This window comes from Zea mays, chromosome 5 (genome assembly GCF_902167145.1).
Source record: "Zea mays cultivar B73 chromosome 5, Zm-B73-REFERENCE-NAM-5.0, whole genome shotgun sequence".
NCBI classification, from domain to species: Eukaryota; Viridiplantae; Streptophyta; class Magnoliopsida; order Poales; family Poaceae; genus Zea; species Zea mays.
The window spans coordinates 2,629,678-2,650,042 of NC_050100.1; the positions used below are offsets into that span (position 1 = coordinate 2,629,678).

A 20,365-nucleotide genomic window follows, 5' to 3' on the forward strand; every position below is an offset into this window, starting at 1 on the left:
GACGCCCACAAGAGTCAACGCCTAGAGTTGGAAACCAACTTAAATTATTCGAGCATTTCAACCCCACCCACTCTCCTCCTCCTCCTCCTCCTCGCCCCCTTTCCCGTCTCCTCTCCCACAAGTCAACTCTCCCCACCTCTAGAGCCTAGCTAATGCTCCCCCCATTATAACCGCCCAACCCTTCCCCCATCCGCAGCTCTCCGCTCCCCTCCAGCCCGCCCGCTCACGTCCCGCCATGGGAAACTCCCTCGCCTGCTTCTGCTGCGGGGGCGGCGCCGCCGGCCGCCGCCGCCACGTGGCGCCCGCGGCGCTCCCCTCGGACCCCGCCTACGACGAGGGCCTCGGCCACTCCTTCTGCTACGTCCGGCCGGATAAGGTGCTGGTGCCCTTCTCCGCGGACGACGACGACCTGGTCGCCGACGCCAAGGCGGCCGCCGCGGCCGAGGAGCCCACCACGTTCCGGGCCATATCCGGGGCCGCGCTCAGCGCCAACGTCTCCACGCAGCTCTCCACCTCCGTCCTCCTCCTGCTGCCGGACGAATCCTCCTCCGCCGCCGCCGCCTCCTCCTCCTCCTCCGGGTTCGAGAGCTCCGAATCGTTCGCCGCCGTGCCGCTGCAGCCCGTCCCGAGGTTCCCGTCGGGCCCCATCTGCGCGCACGGGGGCGGGTTCCTCTCCGGGCCCATAGAGAGGGGGTTCCTCTCGGGCCCCCTCGACGCGGCGCTCATGTCCGGCCCTCTCCCTTGCGCCGCCACATCCGCCCGCATGGGAGGAGGCGCCGTGCCCGCGCTCCGCCGGAGTCTCTCGCACGGCGGCCGCCGCCTGCGGAATTTTACCCGCGCGCTTCTCGCGCGGGCGGATAAGTTTCAGGATTCGATGGATCTCGGCTCGGCCGCCGCCGCCGCCTGTGGCGCCGGTTCCGCCGGGCTGCAGTGGGCGCAGGGGAAGGCCGGCGAGGACCGCGTCCACATCGTGGTGTCCGAGGAGCGGGGCTGGGTGTTCGTCGGCATCTACGACGGCTTCAACGGTCCCGACGCCACGGACTTCCTCGTCTCCCATCTCTACGCCGCCGTGCACCGCGAGCTCCGCGGCCTGCTCTGGGATCAGTGCGAGCAGGAGGAGCAGCGCGACACAGATCCCGACCAGCCGATGAGCACCACGGCCTCATATCACCAGGACCAGCCCGCCAACGGCCGCCGCGCCCGCCGATCAAGACCGCCGCGCGGCGCCGATGATGACCAACGGCGGTGGAAGTGCGAGTGGGAGCGCGACTGCTCCAGCCTCAAGCCGCCAACTCAGCGCCCTCCTAGGAGCAGCAGCGAGAACGACCACCTCGCCGTGCTTAAGGCACTTGCGCGCGCGCTTCGCAAGACCGAGGAGGCCTACCTGGACGTCGCCGACAAGATGGTCGGCGAGTTCCCGGAGCTTGCGCTTATGGGCTCTTGCGTTCTTGCCATGCTTATGAAAGGAGAGGACATGTACCTCATGAATGTAGGTGACAGCCGGGCTGTGCTGGGAACAATGGACAGTGTTGATCTCGAGGAGATCAGTGGGGGTTCATTTGATGGATTGGTCGGGGATGGCACTCCGCTCTTGTCAGCTCTGCAGCTCACCTCAGAACATAGCACGTCAGTGCGAGAGGTAACTGAATTGATTCAAGATTAACTGATCCATTCAGTGACTGTTCTTTTTATGATATGATCTCACAGTTTCTCATAAGTTATGTTGCATTGCTACAGGAAGTTTGCAGAATACGGAACGAGCATCCCGGAGACCCGTCTGCAATCTCCAAGGACCGCGTGAAGGGCTCGCTTAAGGTGACGAGAGCGTTTGGAGCTGGTTTCTTGAAACAGGTTAGTCTATATTTGATTACATCAGTTGTGCACATAATGAATTTGTTTATAGATGATTATGATCATGCAACCGGCTTATTTATATTTCCTAAGAAAGACGATCTGAAACTGGAAGGATAAATTTCTAGGGTCAGACAGTCTAATTTCATCATACCAGGTGCAAAACATGACACTTTTGCTGTGGTTCTTGGTCAACAAATAGTAATTCAGGTATTGATTAATCAAGGTCAAAAAAAGGAAAGCCGGAACTGGTATGAGTATGACTGGTCCAAAGTTTGAAAAAGAAGAAGATTAAGACCCCGTTTCAATCTCATGAGATAAACTTTAGCTTCCTGCTAAATTTTAGCTATATGAATTGAAGTGCTAAAGTTTAGTTTCAATTACCACCATTAGCTCTCCTGTTTAGATTATAAATGGCTAAAAGTAGCTAAAAAAACTGCTAAAGTTTATCTCGCGAGATTGGAACAGGGCCTAAGTCGTTGTCGATTCTAATTTCTTTGGAGTGGAAAATTATGTCCATCATCATACACTGAATCAGACAATCTTGACCTTGACATAAAAGCCTGTGGTCACATGTACAGAATTTCCGACTACTGAATAAATTACTTCCGTTTCACAGTCAGCCATGTGTATAGCCTAGTCTGATCAAGTGAAGGAGAAGCTGCTCTCCGAGAAAATGAAGTTTCTTTTGCTTCTGTCCAAGTGCAAAGAATGTGCTTGTGCGGTACTGAAATGTGGCCAGGAAGTTAGCGAGTGGAGTGGCTTTGAAGGGAGGCACGTTTCTCCAACGAAGCGGAACAGTGTCGGTTCCAGTAAAAACTAGTACTATCTATAATACATTTTGCAAATCAATCATGACACAGTGAAAAGAGGGCAGTCTCTTTCTTGGAACTGGAGTGAGACAGATAACCATGAAGCCAAGCAACCCAATTTTTTTGACATGATCTTGGTAGTTGAATCAACTAGCCTGAACTTTGACCTTTTGCATCTAGTCTAGTAACACTAAATTAGTGTCATCTGCTGCAACTTATAAATCATACTCTTGTGCTCCTCCCTGCGCTCACAATCTTTGCTACTATGCTTTTGCAGCCCAAATGGAACGATGCGCTGCTGGAGGTGTTCAGAATAGATTACGTCGGGTCATCCCCGTACATCACGTGCAATCCTTCGCTCTATCACCACAGGCTCAGCACGAGGGACAGGTTCCTGATACTATCGTCAGACGGGCTCTACCAGTATTTCACCAACGAGGAGGCGGTCGCTCAGGTTGAGATGTTCATCGCAACAACCCCTGAGGGCGACCCTGCCCAGCATCTGGTGGAGGAAGTTCTTTTCAGAGCTGCAAACAAAGCAGGTACGCTGAAGTCATATCGTGCGTGTCTGTGCAGTAACTATTGAACTTCTGGAAGGCCAAGATGGATTGATTAGCTCGGATCAGTCGCTGATCTTGTTTTTTCCCCCACATGCCTTGTGGTTGCAGGAATGGACTTCCACGAATTGATCGAGATACCACATGGCGACCGCCGGCGGTACCACGACGACGTATCTGTCATTGTGATATCTTTGGAGGGCAGGATCTGGAGATCATGCGTGTAAATAGGTCAGCCATACTAGTAGTAGATTAGAGAAAGAAACGTATATAGAGAGAGAGAGGTTCTTGAAGGCCTACTTCACTCGTCCCAGCTGCTACTGTACAATATCAATGAAGCACTGGGTGGTGGGCTTGGGATCTCAAGTTGAACCACGATGAGATTCACCTGGAGCGTGCCGATGCCGACGCAGTGCCGTATGAGATGTCCATGCAAAAGAGGATTTGTTCAATTACTAATAACTCAATCAAATAGCGACCAATTGGTCAACTTTCTTTGACCTTTTGTTTTGCATCTTCTGTGTTCATACCATAACATGTGCACGGGAGACTGATTCAAAGTTGGACTTCTGAGATTCTGGACTTTGTGCAAAAAAATGCAGATGGGTTACTTGGTCAGAAATGGTTTGCGGTGTTGACCAGACCTCTTTAAGTCGTCGTAACTGGTAGCCCTTTCCAGAGCTACGACCACCCCCCCTGCTGAGTGCTGAACAATTCAGCGGCCAGGTTGCCGGCCTTATCTGCTGTGAGAAACCATGGGGGTTATCCATGGTTCTGTCTGTGCCGTTGAGTGAAACTAAGTTGACCTCTGATGTAGCATGCCCCACTCAATCAATCAACCAGGGCTTATGGGTTAAAGCACTATCTCTTGGATTTAGCACTTTCTTTAAATTCAGAGATATGATGGTCTTGATTGCTGCCTCACCAATAATTGGATGAAGTTGGCTTTCCCTTCAAATTATTTTCCTGCCAAGTAGTAGTGATTGAGAGAGTGAGACAGAGCTATCTTCAAAATGCTTGTTTCCTGCTATTCCGATTTCTGAAGCAAGGGGAAAGCAGGAGAAGGTGCTTTCCCGTAAGAAATGCGTTCTTTTTTTTTCCGGCGATTGGTTGCTTAGTGCGAAAAGAAAGGCCCGGTCATTTCCTCGTTATATTTCTCCCCACTATGCTACGCGCACTGACGTTGAATTGGGTTCCAAGCAAACACTTCTATACTGTTGCTTTTTAAGGTGCAGCGAGCTGGACGCAGCAGCGGCACTTGCGTTAGGATATTGTTTCTCTATCTATATATATATTTTAGAAATAAAAGTGAGTTTTATAGTTCACTCAGAATTACTAAATGCCACTTGTCCAGTGGTAATAATTTGCTCAACTCACATCGATCGGGTTTGCAACGACCTCTAGGCAGGCTTAGCCACCACGAATCAGGTTATATTCTCAACTTCTAAACTATACTTTACTCAACCTTAGTCCTAAGCTAAACCTCTATAGCTTAATTTGATAGAATTTCCAGGGGGAAAAGTATTGACAAGTTTAGCGCAACATATTTCATGGAGAATTTTAATAAGAAGACGCTGACGCGTTCCACGAATCAGGCCCGCATGAGAACAGATTCGGGCCAATCACCACGCTACGCGCCTGATCAACCCGTGGGCCCAAAGCTTCTCTAGGCTGGCCCATAACAGCCAGAAATTTCTATTATTACCGGCGTCCACCTTTCCAAAACCATGACACATTTTTTTATATAAAGAAAAAAAAGGATCACCTAGCTCTTGCCTACTGCGAGATTGATTTGCAACAGTTTGAAGTTCTTCCTTGAAGGCGTGAAAGAAGCTAGAGTCTTTTAGATCTGTTAATACTTTTTGTTATAGAAGTGTTTTTACGTCAGCTTTGAAGTTCAGTTCTGGCATATGCATTCTTCAGACTTAGGCTTCTTCGACGTGAAGTGAAACTATTACAGCAGTCATGATGGTGGAGGAGAACTATTGCAGCAGTCATGGTTGAGGAAAACTATTGCACCAGCCACTGTAGTTAGCCTAGAAATTTCCCGTGTCCTGTCTGCTGGTTTATTTTTCTGGCAAGTCACATTATTGCATGCGATGTAAAATTAGCACAGGCCACCATTAATTGATATGTTGCAGTTAACCAGACAACAGATGCAGGATGACTGGGCGTGAATTTGGTTAACTCGACTTGTTCCATTAAACAAAAGTTACCGCAACTTTTCATTCTATGTTTCTGGAATGCAGTTATGTGATGAAATTACCCATTGAATGTCGCACTTTACCAGTTTTCTGAGCACATTGCTTTTTGGGGGATTTCAGAAAGCTGCCAGGAGCCCAGGAGGGCCTGTTTTTTTTTTTTTTTTTTTGGTAAGGCCCGTAATTAGGGAAGTTGCTGGATTGGCACCTTTGGGTGAGATAAAAGTTGTCATATTAAATCACGTGTTGCTAACCCAACTATCCAAAAATCGCTCCAAGTTAAACTCGGGCGACCTTTAAGGGCCTGTTCGGTTCTGTGGCCCTGAACGATTCTAATCCGGATTGATTGTCTAATTTATATAAGCATTGATGAACTGGAATGAATCCCGTTGAATTCCAAAACAACCGAACATGCTCTAAGTCTCTTTGCATGATTGGACATGGATTCTAGCTTGTTGATTTATTTAAGAGACAGAGAGGACAAGGCTGTGTGTTGAGCTGCGAATTGCAGCCATACCAATGGTTGCATATCAGATTCAGAATCCTGTACATTTTAGCCGCTAATAACACAGAGCAAGCAAAGAACAACCGTCTAACTGCAAAGGCCATACACACCATGCATAACGTACAGTATCACGATTCATCACGTATCCAGATGACATACAAAAGAAGTGTACGTTAGCCTGGGAACGACGTACAAATAATTAAAGTGTAAAAAGGTTACCTAACCGGGGCACTGTTGCCATCACACGTTTCACCACAAATGGATGCTTATGTCATGCGTCGTGCACGTGTTGGTTCCTGCTGCACACACATTTCACACAGTTCCTGTCGATCCGGCAACGGCAAAAGCAATCAATCGTAAGAAGAACCACTACTGCGCCTTGATGGGGGCCGGGGGGTCATCGATCTACAGCAATCAATCTTGGAGGATATGGATGAATGGGAAAGGTGGTGGAACTACTTTGGTACAGCTGAATTATTCCAGTCCGAATTTCTGATAGCAGTAGCGGTTCTACTCTTCATTCGATACCATAAAGTTTGCCTGTGGCATTATTGTTCTTGCCGCGTTGTTGATGATCTGATTAGGCAGTCTCTCGCAGTTTTGTGTGCTGTTATTTGTAAATAATCTTATACCGTCTGATTGGTTCCGTGAATGTCAAGCGGCACTTGGCTGGGTCTAACCTGGCTCATCAGATACACTCCTATGCTGTGTCTCCACGATCCAGGTAAAGTTGTTCGATTTCGCTTGGATTGCACCCACAGATACATGTCTCGTCTGTTCCGTACAAGCAACCAAACACAGACCGAGGTCTGGTCAATGCATATGCAAAGTCTGGTTGTGCTCGTGCATGCAACCAAACATATGGATAGTGCAGCTGTTGAACACTAAAAGTGGCAGACGCCGGATGGTCCAGCCCTAGGGCCGGGACGATGCGCGCCCCGCGATCAGATTAACTCAGGCGATTATCCTTATCTTGTATGTGTTTATCCATCTAATGGCGTGAGATTTGTAACTATCGTCTAGGAACGGGTCCAAACCTCTCCTATATATATAAAGGGGTACAACCGATGAGAACCCCCGAACACATTCCAATCAAATCAATTACTTTATTTACCATTCCTTTACCATTCATGTCATAGAAGTAGATGTAGCATAGCCTTAGTTGTAGCTTTTCGTATATCCACCTCCAGCCTATTCGACTCTACGTCGTCTAGATCCCTATTGAGTGACCTGTCGACTCTAAGACGATCATAGGATCTTGCCCCTCTTAGGGGACAAGATCTGGTTGTCCATTCAAGATACTGTTTCTCGAGTTGATCTCTTAATTCTAAGGTCTGTCGACCTGGAGCGCCATAACGTCTCTCCCTAGCTGGCAGGATCTAGGGCACCACGAGGAGGAAGACAACTCAGCGATATCGCGGACTGTCCGGTCCAAAGCGCGGATTATCCGCTGTGACACAAGGAAGGCGTTGCTCCTGCGCTCAGGTCACGGACCGTCCGGCCCAGAGCCGACCATCCACGCCGCCGCAAAGGGTATCGTCAGACGGTACACCTAGTGATTGGCGCTACCCAGATTGATGCCAACAACAGCTAAAGCCTTTTGATCAAGTGAAAGAATTGTTGGAGCTTAGCAGAGACTATCTTATCAACCGTCGTGGTTACCTAGCTAGGCGGCCTTTTCAGCTCCAAAAAAATGACGCACCCTGAAGAACTTGTCCTCTAGCGAACGATATGATATGATGGCTGTTGTTCTCCAGATGCAGTCTGCACGGACGCTCTGGGTGGCCCAAAGCGCAGCAGCACATGCATGCCGCGCCGTGCTGTCCGTTCCCCGCCGCGCGCCGCAGCAGGCTGCCTGCCTCTGGCTGATACAGACGCTAAGAAGATAAGACGATAGCTCGCCGATGGATGCAGACTCGCACGAGACCGAGACGAGACGACGGTGGCCTTTTCGAAATTTCGATACCAACGGCTCGCTTTGCTGGAGCGATCGATCGACCGGATCGGATCAAAAGGGAAACCGGCGGTGGGTGCGCGGCGCAACGCGGTGGGCGCGTGCACGCCGCACGCCCGGCCGCCGGCGACTCGACCGGCGGGAGGCGTGTGCGCGTAGTGCACGTCGTTGCTTTAGCCGTGTGTCGCGACCACCCTTACGTACGTACCCTAGCTAGCCTAGCCTGGCGATCGGTATCGGCGATGATGGCGTTGATGATCCGATATGGTCGATCTATCCCCAGCGGCGAGGTGTCGCGGCACGGCACGGCACGCGGCGACGATGATGTATCTGCAGGTGGATGGCGGCCGCCCCCCGGCTAGCTAGCTATGCCGCACTGCGGTTGACGCACTGCGGCCGCGACGTCGCGCTCGCTCGCTGCTGGCAGCGTCGCATCGGCCTACAGCAGCTGCTAGCTCGCTACGTGCGCGCTTAGTGCGCGTGGCGTTGGTGGCATCTATCTTGCGTGCAAGCGTCGTGGTACAGCCGCCGCCCTGCCCTCGAGGCCGGCCGGGCCACATGCATGCATGTCCCGTCCGCGCGCCGTCGGGCCCTCCGGCGACCCCACGAAAAGGAGAGGCAAAGGCGAGGTGGTGGACCGCGGTAAAGACAGCTGCAGAGGTAGCTAGCTAGCTAGGTCGTCGATGTGGATCCATGTCTGTGTCCGGGGCCAGGGCCAGGGCCGGGCGGGCGAGCGCGCGGCAGACAGGGACGATCCGAATCTGCTGTGAAAGAAAGGCGGAGGCTTCCCCTTGACGACTCCTCGGCTCAGCTCTCCTGGACGGCCGCGGCCCCATCCCATCCATGGCAGCATGCAGTCAGATGCAGCGTAGGGCGCCATGGCTTGCATGTGATGATCCGTGTGTGCGCGCGCCGCGACCGAGAGAGATTCCACGGTCAAAATGGCAGGGACAGCAGCGCAGCTGGGGAGGCGGGGCAGGGACAGGACCGGGACGGGGACGGGGACGGGGACGGCCGGCAGCAAAGCGTAACGCACCACCACCCACAGGAGCATAAAGCTATACGTCCTGGTACCATACGTTCCCGTCGATCCGATCCGATCCGTCCGTCTTATGATGAACCCGGCCGCATCTTGTAATGCTGCCTGCGTGTGTGCTCCACAAACTAAACTAAACTAATTAACCCCTCTTGTTCATTCTCGTTGATTTATTTTCATGCGACGACAATTAAGAGATCGGATGGCGGGTAGAGTGTGATCGAGATTCGGAAAAAAATTCTCTACAGCTGGATTGATAAGCGGCTCTGCGACATGGTTTGGATTTATAACACGAGTCCACTTTCCAATAGTCGGCAGTTGTTTCTTTCTGCGTCAGCATGATCAATTAATTAAGGCTCCGTTCGGCAAGCCAGGAACCAAACCAGCTCAAGATTAAGTGGATCCTAGGCTGTCACTTATTCCGGGTCGACAGCCCACTTTCAGCATAGGAATTAATCCGGATAGTTGGTCACCTGGCTTTATTCTGGGCTAAAAATTGAAGCGGAGGAGTTAAAACCAGGCGGCTTTGATTCTGGTCCAAGACAAACGAACAACTCTAATAAACTACATCAGATTCTAAACCATGCTGATTGGTTCCGCCCAGAATGAGGCCCGGAACGGGCTGTTCAGGCGAAAACAAACGCAGCCTAAAGCAGATAAAAAAAACTGAAACCGACAAACCACACGATCTTTGGTACTCCTTCCATTCATAAATATATAACATCCTTGATTTTTTTTAAAAAAAAACTTTACCACTCATCTTATTCAAAATAATAATAATTTATCATTTTATTTTTTATGATTTTTATTACTTAAAGTAATTTGTGTTTGATTTAAAATTTTATATTTTAAATAGATATTTTGAATAAGACGAGTGGTCAAGGTTTTTTTTTAAAAAAAATCAACGGTGTCATATATCTGTGAATGGAGGTAGTGTCAAATCTAAAGCAGGATGCATAGCTACTTCTGTGCAGTCAATTGTAGAGATTTTTTTCACGAGATTCACGAGCCATAGCTGAGAAAGCCGTGGGAAACAAGCCAAGCCAACGACAGGGGTGGGCACGTGGGGAGAAGCCACACATATCACAACGATTGAGAGGATGCTAGTGGGTAGGGAAGACGCGTATAGTGTCGTCGATTGTGATGGCACCAATGAAGCAAGTTTAGCATGATAAGAGGTGAGCGTAGCGTGCCAACATATGCATCCCACAACGCAATCAAGGCCAAAGAATGACATTGTTGATCTACATATGTTCATCCAACGACTAAATCGTCAACTAGTTGTTTCTTTAACAAATAAAATAGGGTTCTAATTAAGAGCACCTTCAAGAGTGCCCTTATTGAATATCCTATGTTCTAAAAGAAGATTTAGTGCTTCAATGGTGCTCGTGTCCAACGTCCTAAATTTAGTGGCACCCCTAAATCATCTTTCTTCGACCTTAAATTTGAATTGCTCCGATGTCCACATGGTCTCCAAAAAATTAGGAGATTGAGATTTAGTGGATGTGGGAGGAAATGATTTAGGGTGGGCCTTGTATATGACAAAGTAAGGAGATCTAATTTTGGCTAGACTCTTGAAGATGCAACATAGTCTACTACTCAAAAATGTAAAAGACATCTAGCATAGTAGTGTTATCTCTTTTCCAAAAAATAAAACATGGCTATATCTTTGTTTTAGTTATAACACTAAACAATTTTATCTATATCTAATTTATTTATCCTATTAATCCATGAAGCCCTTGTATGCATCCACAAAAGGGTGAAGGAAAAGTACAACCCTCATATTTGTTTCTAGCATGTCTCTTAGATTTTACTTCCTTAAATTGATTTCATGCGATAGCAATTTAGGGATGGCGGAGTTTCTCCGGATGAGACTCCTTTGGTCCCCAAACATAGCTAAGAAAGTTGTGGGAAACACACCAACCCGATGATAGTGGTGGGCTGGGGTGGGGCGGCATGGAGCCATGGATACCACAATGGTGGGGAGAATGTAACTGCACAGGGAAAAGGGCTAGCATACGTAATGATGATTGTGATGGCACCAATGAAACGAGCTTAGCATGATAGGGATAGTGTACATCAACTTCGCTGGTGGAGGCACTACTGGGGACGGGGCGACCACACCCTATAGATGCACGATGTAACACAACATTTAAAGAAACTTATGGTCAAGCAATGGAGTACAATGGTATTGTTGATCTACATAAAGTTGGATTGTAATAATCCAATGCATGTGGTTGTCATAAACTCTTCTCCCCCATTAAAATCAGGCATCTAAGAGGACCTCCAGGAGTGTCCTCTTCATATTTTGTAGTCCAAAACAAGATTTGTACAAAAAAAGAATCCCATCCAATAGTGTTCCCACATACTTAACATCCTCCTACCTTAAATTTGAGTGTCATCGTTGCACACCCTATCTTAAAAAATAGGGGTTGAGATTTAATGGATTGTATGAACGAGATGATTTAGGGTGGACCTTGCATGAGACAAAATAGGAGATCTAATTTAAGTAGACTATTGGAGATTTGTTATATTTGCGAAAAATTCAAACCCTATAATTCTTTATATTTGTATATTTAATAGTCTACTTAAAATTTGAAGACTCTTATAATGTTCTATTTTTTTCACAAATATAAGTTTATTATGTCTCTGTTTCCACTGTGAACACTAAACAATTTTATATATGTATTTAACTTGATGAAAATATTAAAAACATTGCACTTGTTTATGAACAGAGAGAGTACATATAGGCGAAAAGTACCTTGCAATCAAGCTTCCCGGGCAATTATCATGTAATAAAACTACCAATGCACATTTTATAAAAAAAATACATGAAATTTATAGATTATTTCATTATTTACTCTGTCCATATAACAAATTACGTATGGGTATGGCTAACCGACACTCATTATTGCCCATTGCATCTCCAATCGTCTCGCTGGCTCGACTGGCGGCCATTCAGTTTTGTAAGTATGTATAGTAGCTGAACTAGGTGCATGCTCTTGCCGCAGGCGCGCGAGCAGCAACTCACACCAGACACCACACCAGCATGCATCATGCATGCAGAGCCAGCCAGACGACGAAACAACAAGTGCAGGAGACAAACAAAGCTAGAGTCCGCCAGCTAGTCGTACGTCCGTACCACTCCGGCGGTCCGCCCACGGCGTGCGCACGTCACCCCCGTCCAGTCGATCGAGCTAGAGGCTGCCTGCACCTGCACGCGCCACACGCACGCACGTACGCCGTACGTGCATGCATGCAGGCTAGCTAGGATAGTAGTCCGGTCGGCAGCGGCAGGCATAAGGACGTACCCTACGCACCGGTCCAAGCTGCTGGCGGCGTAACGACGGCCGGCCGGCGTCGATCAGGAACTCAGGCTTCCAGCTGCCCGGCTGGCCCCATGCACGCACCATGCATGCATTGGACGCATGCATGCAGCACGTACTCGCCCATGCGTCGACCGCCAGACGCCAGTGCAGAAACAGGAGCATGCACTGCACGACAGGTGCACACATGCCTTGTGTGTGATCGAGCGCGTGACCCGTGTCGTGTTGCCTGACCTAGCTAGCCGACGACGGCCTGCTGAGGAATAAAGAATCCTATTATTTAGCAGTAGTACTTATAAAGTCGCAGCAAGAGTCCCGGACTGCGGGCTACCCTAGCTATAGATGTCCATCTGGGCCGGGCCCACCGGGTGGCCCGCGACACGGCACGAAAATGGCCCGGCCCAGAACCGGCACGGCCCAGCTTCTAACGTGCCTGGGCTGGCCCGGCCCGTTCACCGTGTCGGGCTGGGCCCCAGAATTCGGCCCGTCGGGTTTAACCCGGCCCGGCCCGTCTGAGGGGGAGGCACGCGGCGGCCCGGTTACGTTAACCGGCCGCGCGCGACGCGCCCCGCGGCCCAGCCCACCCCCCGCCGTCCCATAATGGGATGACTCCGCCTCGCTCGCTTCGCGAGTCGCCAGTCCTCCCATTTACGCAGTCGCCCTCGCCTCGCTCGCTTGCTCTCGACGACTCCGCCCGAACCCTAATCTCCTCTCTCCTCTCGGATCTGCGCGCCGCCGTCCGCCGGTGTCTCTTGTGCTTGGAATCAGTTGCACGTCGGTCGCCCGCGCCGTGCTTGGACATCTATAGTTCTATACTTCCTCTCTGTCCTTACCTTCCTCTCCCGGTTCTCTCCCTAACCCTAATCCCCTCCGGTGTTCCTCGCTCCACGGATCTCGGCCATCGTCCGTCGTCTCCGGTGCTCCGACTGCACAAGGTGAGTCCCTCGGGCCCTACTCCTTTCCCTATTCTATGATTCTATCGGTGTGTTCTTCGGGCAATATTCCTAACCCTAATTCTTCCGGTGTGTTCCTCAACGTAGGTATCGGTTAAATCGGGTGCCGTGCAGTCGTTGAGGAGTCGGAGACGGGTGTCGAGAGCCGAGAGCCGAGAGTCGGAGACCGCCAGACCGGTGTGTTCCTCGTGCTCGTTGTCGAGGTCAAGGTCTCAATACTATGGATCTTGACCCGGCTGCAGAGGATGAGGAGGCGGAGCGACAACTTGAGGACCACAATGAGGCGATGGATGCTAGACAAGCCTTATTGGGTGTTGGTGTCACTCATTTAGATCCGGTCGACCTCGAGGATTTCGTTGCCTCTAGAACAGGCACTGCTACGGACTCCACGAGCCCACCAGCATCTACCACTGCCTCTGCTGGTGGCGGCTCAAGGAAGAGATCCAAAGTTTGGAACAATTTCGACGAGTTAACCAATCTGGTAAATGGTAAGCGTGTAAGGTATGCTGCTCGATGCAAGTTCTGTCATGAGACATTAAGTGCTAGATCCTCTTCTGGTACTGGTCACTTGCTTAGACACAATTGTAGTGCTAAGAAGGCACATGATCGATCTGGCCAAACCCAAACTGTGCTTAAGTACAACCCTGATGGTTCTTTGCAGCGTTGGGAGTACTGTCCTTGATGATCTAGAAGAACACAACCAGTAGTTGGTGGTGGACAGTGGACTGGTGGAGTGGTGTTTGGCTAGCTTAGTTGTTTGCCTGATGCCTGATGGCTTATTCTTGTAATGAACATGAACTCATGGACTGTACTGTATGAACTTATGCCTTAGGGCTTAGGAGCTGTGGCTGTACTCTTTTTTCCTTCTTAGGCTTTTTTTCTCACGAGGTGTGAGTTTTTGCCTAAGAAGGTTTTTAATGAGGCAGCCATTGCACACAGCTCCATAATTATATGTTTCCATATTATATGTGTGCTTGTGTTTTTCATATTAGTTGGTTGCCTGATGCCTGATTTTAGAATTTTAGTATTTTAGTTTTTTTTGTAATTCTGTGGTTTTTCGGGCCAGTGGAGGGCACGGCCCGGAATGGCCCAGAGGTTTTCGGGCCAGCACGGCACGTTTTGGGCCTCTCTGGGCCGTGCTTGGACACATGTCCTGGCACGTGACCCGAACCGGCACGGCCCGATGCAACAGCGTGCCGGGCCAGGCACGACCCTGTTCGTGCCGTGCCTAACCGGGCTCGGGCCGGGTCCGTGCCGGGCGGCCCGGATGGACATCTATAACCCTAGCTAGCCTTCGTGCGTGCATGCCGTGCATACGTACAACGTGCATGCTGATGCGGCGAGCGACGCGACGAGTCGATCCATCGACGACGACTCTTCTGACAGGCCGCTGTCACAATGGCGCAGAGACGATGCACGTGCCGCGTGCCGGCCAGCCGGGCCCTGCCGCCGCGCGCACGCACACGCACTTGTGTGTCGTCCGTCCAGGTCCAGTTCATGCATGGACGATGACGTACGTACGTCGATGGATCGAGCGGTTATTCGATGACGGAGACGTGTGCATGGCATGGCATGGCCATGGCCGGGCGCGTACCCCTGACGCAACTGATCGACATCGTCTGCGTTTCACAGTTTGCGTTGTCGGAATAGACGAATTGACAATGACAAGTGCACCAACAGTATACAGGCTAATAGACAACAGTTTCTATGTATGTACTACGTCCAATCAGAGGACTGTGTTCACTGTTCAGTACGTGCATGCATGCATGAGTGCAAGACCCCCCCTGCAGGCTGCAGTTCATGTCGGTCGTTTCCGACCTGTTGACTGGCCTACGCACAAGTCACCAACAAGCTAGTTAAAAAATGCATGCAGATGCAGTTGTCGCACAGTAGCTAGATGTCAGATAGCTAGCTAGCCAACATATATATACGGCCTGATGTAACTGCATGCTAGCTGCATATGCTCGTGGACTATGATATGATGTTTAAAATTCTTCAGTCTTGTCGTGTACGTACGAATTGTTTCAGGCATTATTGGTGCTCATCAGTCTATTCGTGCAGAGTGCACGTCTAGAGATATCCTCATCGTCAGTTCCGTCAGAAAAAAAAAATACTCCCTCCGTTTCTTTTTAGTTGTCGCTGGATAGTGCAATTTTGCACTATTCAGCGACAACTAAAACGAAACGGAGTGAGTACAATTTTACCGTGATACTATGATTGGGTGGGCACGGGCGAGTGAGAGAGGAGAGAGTGAGTAAGAGAGGAGGAGCGGCGGCGGCGGCAAGGAGAGAGCGAGTGAGAGAGAGGAGTTGAAGAAGAAAGAAACGACACGCTCGACCGTTGATCGCTAACTTATCAGCTTATGTCCGATGACTTATCTACCCGCTGTCGGACGGCTATATTCGACGCCTGACAGAGTAACTATCGAACATAATCATTATGTCCGATGGCAAGTAGATATGACGTCGCAGGCTGATGTAACACGGGCACACGGCCGTCAAAAGTCTTCGGTTTTTCCTGTTGTAAGGTATAGGAGCAAGATCAGAGAAGCATGCAAGCTCGTGCTCCCAACTATACCTAGGCCACGCTGGTCGATCGAGATCTACGCTCGATCGTCGCAAACCTTGCATAATGAGCCAAAAGAGCATCAGATTCTTGGGCACGTACGCACTGGGCGGGATCGGATCTCTGCGTGCATAGATGCCGGCCGCATCAAAAGGTACTAGCTCATTAGTCATTAACATACCATTTCAAGCATGCGCATTCCCTTGGAGTCTTGTCCAAAATAAAAAGAGTATATCTATACGCACATATATACGCTCAGCGTACCCACGCACACGCCATGCAGTATCAGATATACTACTCCCTATTTGTCCCAATATACTAGTCGTTTTATAGGTTTTTTTTATTTTTATTTACGTCCATATTCAAATTGTAGACAATGAACCTAGACACATATAAAAACGCATGCATCAAATATTACTAGCTAAGTATCCATACGTTGTGACGGTATCTGTACAGTTAAGGTAGACCTTACTCAAATGGAATTAATATTACTGACTACGCGGGCGCAACACTGGTGTACGAGTGTACATGTCCAAATAAACCAGACTTGATGAGTGGCCTGTGGACCGACAAGGTTTTGGTCAACCCGACCACGACATGACTTGGCCCTATTTTATTATTTCGTTGTTTTCTATAAACTCTCTATAGTATACTCGAATATAGAGTATAAAACATAAAAACATGTATTCTAGTGGCTATGTGGATGTGAACACGCGTTTAGAGCCAACCATTGTGCATAATTTTTCTTATTTTTACCATTTAAACCCCATATCCGTATGAAAAGTTGTAGTTGAGTCCGAGAATTTATCCATATTGCAGGTACATGGCTACGGTGGTTTCTATACATCATGTGTGATTATATTTTAAATTTTCTAATTATTAGTTCATATATTAATGATATCAATACATATTAATTTTAGCGCAACTATATAAATTTTGCTGTGGTAGAGGGTGTTGGTTCAATATAATCTCTACTCTCATTTAATATTTTTGTTGCATGCCTTGAATTTTGATGTAGATGCAAACACGCGCAGGAGGCCTGGGATGCTCGCGCGGGAGCGCATTGACGCACGAAGAAACCAACGAAACTCTTGTATTATATAACAGTAAATATAAATATTTTCTGTTAAATAAGCGGCGGTCGTAGAACTGGCGGCTAGCTAGGGCGGTTACGCCGCGCATGGGTAGGGGCAGGCGCGATATCAGGAGAGAGGGCATGCACGGTTGGATGGCGTGGGGCGATAGAACGAACGGTGCAGATGTGTGGACGGCAGAACGATGGTTTCATTCCAAAAAATGTAAGAGACTTTTTTAGTAAAAAAAATGACGCATGGTGACCGTTCAAAACTGATGCTTTAATATAATAGAGATATTAATTTATTAACACCTAAAACGATTATTATTTTGGGACGGAAGTTGGAAGGAGTAGTTTATAGTGCATGCTAGCAGTACTAGCAAGGTAATTAATATTGCATGTATCGTCTATGCATGGCCTCCTGGTCCATGCATTCCCACATGCATGATTGTTTTCGTGCATGTGATGCAACGTGTGAGCCCAAGCACAAAATCTCTGTCTCGTTCTCCCTCTCTCTCACACACTCACTCAGGGATCAGACAGTGAAAGTGAGGGACGCATAGATAGATAGTGATTGTATGTATAGTACTACCTTTGAAAACCAATGTTCCTTGTCGTTGCTTTTACCGTACCGTCATCGACCCTAAACTACTTTATCTTGTAGTACATATGAAAACCAATGTATCGACAAACATGTTCTTGAAAAACATGTATCTATTTAGAACTATATATATATATTGATATTATCATTTTTAATAAATTTGGAGGGGTTTGAATCCACTAGAGCTAATAATTATTGACTAAAATTAGCTGAAAACATCCAAAACACTAGCTGATAGTTCAACTATTAGTTATTTTTAGTAAATTAGGCCCAGTTTGGTTTGAGACACTAAAGACTTCAACACTTTAGTTTCATTTAGTCCATAAATTGGTAAACGATGGGACTAAAACATGGACTAAACTGTTTTAGTCTCTAGTCTCCTTAAGGGGTGACTAAAATGAACTAAACCATATAAATTCCACTTTTTTGTCCCTTTTTTATTTCAGTTGCACTAACGACTGAAGAATGATAAGGGTATTTTGGTCATCTTATGATTCATTTAATACGCTTTGAATACTTTTAATACCTAGAACCAAACAGGGTTGAGACTAATCTTTATTCTCCTAACTAAAGCTTAATCCCTGTACTGAAAGAACCAAACATGTTCTTAGTTAATAGTTAGTTAGCTATTTATTAGTAGCTAATATCTACTAGTATTTTTGAGCCAACTAATAACTATTAGTTTTAGTGCATTCAAACACTCCCTTAGTTAAGTTTTAAAAAGTCTGGTTTAATTTGACTCTAGATTTTTTTAGAGCGTAGACAACTAATTAATGAAGCTAGCTAGGATGATACGCTGAGAGCGGCTGTGTATATGTAGGGACCTCCAAAGGGGAAAAGGGAGGGGGGCCTGCAGCAGCTGCATGCTGCGTTGTACGTGTATAAAGCTAAAGCTGCCATTTTTTGTGATCCCCTCTATGCCTATATGCGTGTGATTTGCAGTACAGTCGATCTGACAGGAATCTGATACCCTCCGACCACCTGCTGCTGGGCTACCATTCCATACTGATGCATCCCACTCTCTTTCTCGTTGCTGCGTTCAGGTACAACAAGCTGCTAAGGGGCGCGTTTGGTTTGTTTCCTAGTGGAGCTAGCTTGGCCGCTAGCTAGAGCATGGCTCCAGAGATACATAAATGAAACCCAATGAAAACAACGGTATATAGAGTATCAAGAGAGTCAGAGTTCCTCCAAACAACGGTATATAACACATGATTGGTTGTAGGGGCGTCTCGCGCCAGCATCGTGTCAGTCTGGGCCGCTGGAAACGAGAGGGGTTGTGTTTCCGCGCATGCAGGCTACCCAGTGAAAAAACACCAACGCTGCATGTGCGGGAGCAGGCGGTAGAGATGCTATAGAGCCATCCAAACACGCGCCAAGCGCGGTCAGCGGAACGCCGCGGGCCTGAGCGTAGCCTACCAATCACCCGGATAGAGACGGTCTAACTAGCAATATACTACCTATGTGGATAAAAAATTATTAATTTTTCTAAGCCAAATTAACTTTATTGAATTGAACTAAGTTCATAGAAAATTTTGTTAGCATTTATGACTATAAATAGATATAATAAAAAATATATTCTATAACAAATTTAATAATTACTATTTAATTAGTATGTGAAATATTGGTATCTTTTTTATATAAAATTAGTTCAAAAAATTATATGGCTGCTATAGTATATGTTAAACTTGCATCAACATTGGTTGTTTCAAGGGAAGGGGAAGGAGAAGCCGAGAAGTGAAGAAGGGAAGGAGAGAACGAATGAAAGATTTGCGTGGCAGCAGACTGGCAACCTGCTGCTTCGCCAGGGATGATGCACACTTTGATGGTGTGGTGTCAGTCATGGTTGGCTTCAAACCTCTAGAAATGCAAAGCTTCTGGCGCAACGACTCCTCGAAACCGATGAAGCTGCTGGATAAAGCTAGCTAGGTTAAAGATGGCGCGAAAGGACGACCGGACCAAAAGAAGCATATACTGTAGTCGTGTTACTCCTGTACAGGAACAAATTCTTGCACAACTCAGCAGATTGCAGCTGCATGATGCATTCATTCCTTGGACATGAATAATGCCTCTCTGTGCCTGCTGCGCTGTGGGGGCATGCATGCCCATGATTTCAGTGGCAGTGGAAATAAAGGCTTTGAATGGAGATTGGTGCATGGAAACCTAGAAACCAACACCACCCACCAGCGTTTCAGCTAGGAGGACCATGCATGGAGTATGCATGTGTGTGTGTGTGTCATCAGAAATGTGATCTCTCAAAAGAGGAGAAGTTCCATGCATGAAGCATGCGTTTCATTGTTTGCCTGATTAGCTTCAGCCAGTAAAGTAATTATTGTGCCAAATAGCTTGAAAACCTAGCTACTTATAAGCACTCAAGAAATAGCTGCAGGATGTCGTCGTTCTTCTCCATCTAGATCTATATATAGGTACGACGCATAGTTTCTTTCTTTTGTTCAGTGCTTGGAATAATGGGTGTTAATTTGTGGGTTCAAGAGAGTACACATAATGTGCAAGATAACTAAGGGCATGTTTGGTTTCAATTAGTTCTAGGACTAAACTTTAGTCCTAGGACTAAACTTTAGTCCCTATATGTTTGGTTTTAGGGACTAAATAGATTCTAAAGTCATTAAATACATTGTCCAAAGACTCAAATACCCTTAGAATATACTCATAATATTAGTTATCTATAAAAAGGTAAGGGCAACATGATAATTATGAGCTTTTAGTCTCTTTTAGCACCTATACAAAGGACTAAAGACTAAATCATTTTAGTCCATATTTTAGTCCTAGTGTTTGGCAAAAAAGGGACTAAAAGGGACTAAAAACTAGAGACTAATCTTTAGTCCCTCTAACCAAACACCCCCTAATTAATTAGATATATGGTGCATTGTGCGATGGACCGATGACGACAGCCATGTTGCTTGTTCATTTC

At 47.6% G+C, this 20,365-nt stretch overlaps 1 protein-coding gene across 1 annotated transcript; it reads left to right on the forward strand.

Moving 5' to 3' along the window:
- Window positions 1-83: 83 nt before the first annotated feature.
- LOC103625761 (protein phosphatase 2C 35) lies at window positions 84-3,780 on the forward strand. The gene is made up of 4 exons (XM_008646158.4): window positions 84-1,639; window positions 1,738-1,851; window positions 2,941-3,205; window positions 3,332-3,780. Exons 1-4 carry the CDS (start codon window positions 236-238, stop codon window positions 3,445-3,447), a joined length of 1,899 nt encoding a protein of 632 aa, XP_008644380.1. The 5' UTR covers window positions 84-235; the 3' UTR covers window positions 3,448-3,780.
- Window positions 3,781-20,365: the final 16,585 nt, after the last annotated feature.

What these genes read in the sequence shown, in the direction of transcription:
- LOC103625761 (XM_008646158.4), top strand. Translation starts at nt 236, where the DNA reads ATGGGAAACTCCCTCGCCTGCTTCTGCTGCGGGGGCGGCGCCGCCGGC. An exon ending in GAGCTGGTTTCTTGAAACAG is followed by an intron (nt 1,852 to 2,940) that starts GTTAGTCTATAT and finishes ATGCTTTTGCAG; the next exon opens with CCCAAATGGAACGATGCGCT. An exon ending in CAGAGCTGCAAACAAAGCAG is followed by an intron (nt 3,206 to 3,331) that starts GTACGCTGAAGT and finishes TTGTGGTTGCAG; the next exon opens with GAATGGACTTCCACGAATTG.